At 35.3% G+C, this 6009-nt stretch overlaps 2 protein-coding genes across 2 annotated transcripts in view; one reads left to right on the forward strand and one right to left on the reverse strand.

Moving 5' to 3' along the window:
* fmoda (fibromodulin a) overlaps positions 1-4077 on the reverse strand; it is a 35319-nt gene extending 31242 nt beyond the window's left edge. Inside the window, exon 1 of the mRNA XM_079857602.1 lies at positions 4058-4077. The gene's annotated coding sequence lies outside the window, so the exon portion shown is untranslated. The remainder of the gene's footprint in view (positions 1-4057) is intronic.
* Positions 2909-5770, forward strand: il19l (interleukin 19 like). Its single transcript, XM_079857603.1, has 6 exons — positions 2909-3424; positions 3546-3724; positions 4265-4327; positions 4451-4603; positions 5079-5153; positions 5356-5770. The coding sequence occupies exons 2-6, from the start codon at positions 3566-3568 to the stop codon at positions 5434-5436; spliced, it is 531 nt and encodes a 176-aa protein (XP_079713729.1). The 5' UTR covers positions 2909-3424; positions 3546-3565; the 3' UTR covers positions 5437-5770.
* The last annotated feature ends 239 nt before the right edge of the window (positions 5771-6009 follow it).

Below are 6009 nucleotides of genomic sequence, written 5' to 3' on the forward strand. Positions count from 1 at the left end.
CATCTGTGCTTGGGCCCTAATAAAACCAGAGAAGAAGACAGATTTAGTGAATAATTTAGTACACATTCACAAACTTTTCCAAAGCCAAATGTACCAAGCACAAAAGAAAATTGTGTCTATAGCGACATCTTGTGGGATCTATTATCATGTACAGTATATTATATTGAGTAAATTAATCTCTAAATGCTTTTGTGATAAGATTCAAGATTCAAACACTTTCATTTAGAGCAAGAAAACACATATTGCATAAATCATATTGCATCTCTAGAAATGAACTTTTTCATTTTCACAACATTAAGAATACTTGCTAACTGTTTTCAAATATGATATGGAATGTTTTCAGACTGTACTAATGTTTTATTGTTTAATCATGTTACACAATATTGGCCAAAAGTGATGTCTGAAGGAGATTTTTGTTTTTAATGACACTGTAAGTTTGTTTAAACCATCAAAATATAGGGAAAATATTTTATTTTGCCAAATATCTTTGAGAAGAAAACACTAAACTTAGTTAAAGACTCCCAATGGTAAAAATTAAGTCTTTACTGTTGTTTATTTGTCTATGTGGTGTAACCAATCACATCAAAGAGCGGGTGGGCTTTAGCATGTCCTTAACTATGTTGCGAAGCAGGGGACTCTCAAGGTGTGAGTGAGTGGAGGCGGGGCTAATTTGCATTTTCATTATCCACGTATAAAAGAAGCAAGGGTGCAGAGTTACATTCAAGTTATTTTAAGAAATGAAGAAATATTTGTCACTGGAAAAACACTTTTAAATATGTAATTTTTGTGATCAAAGATGAGTTTTAAGAGATACAATTATTGACTACAGGGGGACTAAAAATATTTGGCAGCTACAGCTAAAGGATTTACAGTGCTATGCATAAGTTTAGGCACCCCTGCTAAAGTTGACTAAAAAGAGGAATAAAAAATCATCTTTTGGAAATTGAACTTAATGCCTTAATTAAAAAAATTAGGAAAAATCCAACCTTTAAGTACACCAATTTTCTTTGTGGATGAATAATGTATTGTAAATAAATAAATTTTCTTCCTTAAAATACAGGGTGCATAAGTTTGGACACCCCTATGTTAAATTCCCATAGAGGCAGGCAGATTTTTATTTTTAAAGGCCAGTTATTTCATGGATCCAGGATACTATGCATCCTGATAAAGTTCCCTTGGCCTCTGGAATTAAAATAGCCCCACATCATCACATAGCCTTCACCATACCTAGAGATTGGCATGGTTTTATTTCAGTTAGCCTAATAGCTAGTTTGATTTGCATTGAGAGATGATCTTATGGAAAGTACTCCATGTCAATCTCTAGGTATGGTGAAGGCTATGTGATGATGTGGGGCTATTTTAATTCCAGAGGCCAAGGGAACTTTATCAGGATGCATATTCGGATCATTCGGACCGGATCAAAATTTTTATGAAATGTAGTAAACTGTATGATATTATGCTTTGGAATGTAGTGAAGTGAAAAGTAAAAGTTTCCCAAAATAAAAATACTCATATAAAGTACAGACACTTGAAAAATGTACAGCACCAAAGTGGAAACATGTGGAACTCAAAATATCCCTCTGGGGCCTGAGGTGTTTTTGAGGCCCTGGAGAGGTTTTGACATTCCCTGACGTATGTGGGTTTTTTTTCAGTTGCTTATAAACATATTAATGGCAAAAGTATCATTACACTGTATGCAGCATGAACTGGGCTACCATAATATGTGAGCAACATTTACAGTGCTTGTCAGAATTATTTGCCCCCTTGATAAATATGATCAAAGATGGCTGTAAAAAAGAAATAAGCATTGTTTATCCTTTTGATTGAACATATTGGGAACAATTATTCGCCCCCTTTTATTAAATACTTTTTGCAACCTCCTTTTTCCAAGATAACAGCTCTGAGTCTTCTCCTATAATGCCTGATGAGTTTGGAGAACACCTGACAAGAGATCAGAGACCATTCCTCCAAACAGAATCTCTCCAGATATCACAAAGTGAAAAATGTTAGTGATGAGTGACATATAAAAAAAGTTCTTGGTTGTATTGTTTTATCCAGTAACAATAACTTATTACAAATGTTTTAGTTCTCTTCCTGCTCACTGGTAGCATATAATTTAATGTTTCAACATCTTCATATTTTAAACAATGAATTAAACAAGTATTTCACGTATTCATTTCCTTGCTGTGCAAAGAACTCATACGACTGACAGTTGCCCGTATTTCACAGACAGGTTTGATAAGCAAACAAACCCTTAAAGAAAAGGACAAAAATAAAACAAACTGCTTGCAGCATCAGGAAACAGAGCAAGGAAGATCTGAACTTATTTCCTACCAATGCCGTCTAACAGTGCCAGAAATGACTAAAGAAAAGTTTTCTTCTGGGCCATGGGGTGCATACTTTCAAAAGGCAAGCAATGCTGGTCACTTGATTATGAAATTATCAGAAAAAAACATTGTCATATAACACAACAATGTCGGGAAGAAATTTGCTGTCCCGTTCCAAAAAAAAAAGAAAAGAATATTACCGTAATTCATTTTTGGTCACAAGAGAAAATTTGGTTTAAAATAAGCTGCGCTTGAAGGTGTAAAAAAAAATATGACAGTTGATTGAAAAGGAAACTCTGACGTTTCTGTCAGCTTTTATCAGATGAAATGAACACATGCAAGGATGTAGAGATAATGGTAAAGCGACAATTATGTTAGCCCCTAAGGCGGCCACAGTGGCAAGTGTAAAGTAACAACGCATTCTCATCCTAGGGCGTCATATACTGACACTTTTGACATTTCGTCAACATCCGACGTACATGGCACCCTTTAGCGTCAATATGAGACGCAGATTATGGGTAGGTTTAGGTAAAGTAAGCTCAGCTGCCTTAAAAGATCTGCTAAAAAAGAATAACCAAATGATGGGATAAAAGTAGTTTGGTCTTTCTTCCTCATTAGTAATCAAATAGTTTATAATTCATAAATGTACATAAATGGAGGATCATGTGACGCAAAATTCAGCTTTGCCATCACAAACTGTAAGCTTTGCCATCACATTACTGTATTTTTTATCAAAAATAAATACAGCCTTGGTGAGCATTAGTAAACTTCTTTCAAAAACAATAAAAAATCTTACCAAACCCAATATTACCAAGATACATAATTGCTAAACTACATAGTATAACATGCTACTACAGGTATTGTAACATTATGTATGTCAGTAATTGTTTGAACGGAAGTCCTTCATCCTTTCATGTCAATTCCCATAGTGATGAAATAAAAAATGTTGCAAGGACATTCACTTCCTCTTACTGTAATGGGAGGTAGAAGATAATCAAGGAACACCTGTCGAAATTCCCCTCTTGTCCCACTATAAGAGCACTTGCCATCACCATGAAGAGGTGCACATGAAGAAAACACTCCTCGGACATCACTAGGTAACAAAACATAACATATAGCATTTATTTTATCCTAGAACAGACTGATAAAGCTAATACAAGTATAATTTTATGTAACGCATACAAGGTTGTGTTTGACTGTCTTTTCTTTATTTCCCAGGCTGAATTGTCAGAAGCATAATGAAGGACTTGTTAATCATATACAGTATGTTTGTATGCATCATGCTGTGTGGTCTATGGGACTCGGCCCAGGGTCGGAGGCTTCACTTGGGCAGTTGTAAAGTGAACATTCACACCCACGAACTTAGGCACCACTTCCAGCACATCCGTCAAGGCATGGTAAGCACACTTACAGTCTTAAGCTTAGTCATGTGTTAGTTTCAGCATTTCCTTCTGTTAAAATAGCTGGTAGCGGTTTGATGCATTCTAAACATGTATAAATAGCGCCATGTCAATTTCCCACCATAACAATGACGTCACTGGTGATGTCAATGGGCTTTCTCGACAGGTTTGGCATGTCAACCAACAGGTTATTGATTTATTTTTGCTATTTCATTCTTAATGACTCTGCATGTCTACATCAAAAGAACAGCATGTGGCAAGACATGCTTTTCTGTTTCGGTTCTGAGTTGAACATGCCAATGATAAAGGAAAAATTAACAAAAGGAATACCTCAGTGGAAACTCCTGGCAATGTGTTCAGCACTTTGTCAGGGTGACGAATCATATCCCTAGCAAAAACAGAGCAAAAAAATGTACATGCAAGCAACATCAAACAAAGCTGTTTTTAAAGTGGCCTCATTTTTATTGCGTCTGTGGTTAGAGGTTATGTAGTGATTACAATGGTAATCACATCTGATAACATCTTTTGTTTTGACAGATTTCTGGAGATGATCACAAGGGAATCAGATTACTTAGAAAAGACGTAATGAACAGTGTACAGGTAACATTTTGAAAAGTTTTTTTGCATCAGAACCTTTGTAGAATCAACTGATCAATTAAAACGTGCCATATATTACTAAGACTGTCAAAAAATCTGTAATTCATGTGTCTTCCCCGTTATAAGGCTACAGAAAGCTGCTGTTTCCTCAGGCAGCTCTTAGACTTTTACATGGATAAGGTCTTTATCAGCTACACTAGCAGTCATTCCCTACATCGCAGAACCACCAGCGTCCTGGCCAACTCCTTCCTCAGTATCACCAAGGACCTGCGAGTGTGTGTAAGTACAAGATACTAGACAGAGACACTACTTAAAGTTAAAAGATGTTTTTCAAACTGAAGCAAATTGTAAGACTGGAAAAAATGGGAAAAGTCCCGCATACTGTCGTAACTCGCAAATATTTTTACAAAGGTCAAGGCCAAAGATCTTCTTTGGCCATTTGAATGGCATCGGAAATCCCAAAATAAGGTCTTTGACTAAAACATTGTTTTGTATTAAAAACTTGTAAACTACAATATTTTGTGAGACTTTTCCTATTTTTCCCTTGTACCGACTGTGACCTACATACCTGTCTGCGAAAATCGAAAGTGCAGGGGTTGGTTACAAATAAATAAATAAATAAGCAATTTTAAATGAATACAAGTGTACTGTAGAATATTGGTGGGGCAACTGTAAGCACAAGAATACAGATAGAGATGTTCTTAGAAAGCTTTTAGCAGATTAACTTAACCATGTTTTTCTGTCTATCCAAAAGCATTCTAATGCACACTGTGAGTGCAGTGTAGATGCCAGACTAAAATTCACAGGCATTCAAACCACGTATGACAAGGTAAGAGACACTATTCACCAACAGGAGACATAATAACTAGGCCTGCAAACACAGACAATAAAAAGCTTCACAGATTTCTTCAGACTTTTAACACTCTTTAATAATGATTATAAAATCTATTTTTTTTTTAATCTGACAATAATTCTACTAACTTTTCCCCCACAATCAGCACAGAAAATGAAACTTTCTTTTTGTCTCTCAGCTTGATCAGGCAGCAGGAGCCATGAAGGCTATCGGAGAGCTGGATTCGCTACTTGAATGGCTAGAAAGTTTCCAACACTAATGATGATAGACCAAGACCAAACTTAAGTGAAGCTCAATATTTATTATATTTCTAAAGCATAAACAGCTGCATAGATTCAAGAATAAAGAATCTTTACTACTGTACTTGATTTTAAAAACATGGAATTCCATTCTGGAAAATATATGCCTTTTCAGTATTTGTTTATGGGCCATATTTCTAAGCATATTTGCATGATGTATAAATGTCATGCTGCAAAGTAGACCTTTAAGGTCAGTTTGTGATCTGCATTTTGAATATATTTGTTTTTATTGTATTTATGTCTTATAAAAATAATGTATAAAATAAAGATATATTTAAACTCTTGTTATACCACAAAATCTATTCAGATTTATTGAGACGCATTATAAGAAATCGCTCCTAAACTTGTTTCATATGTGGAGTTTCCCCACGTCAGAGTAAACATAAGTAACCATAATCTTGTCATGTTTATGCTAAAACGCTGCAGTCTAAAGTTTTAGCACGTCATCACTCAGTGTTTTCAGACAGACCTCTTCAGCAGGTGTCTACAAAACACAAACAGCATTTATCACTGACTTTCAATTTAACTACCAG

The sequence above is a fragment of the Squalius cephalus genome (assembly GCF_949319135.1).
Source record: "Squalius cephalus genome assembly, chromosome: 22".
Taxonomy (NCBI): domain Eukaryota; kingdom Metazoa; phylum Chordata; class Actinopteri; order Cypriniformes; family Leuciscidae; genus Squalius; species Squalius cephalus.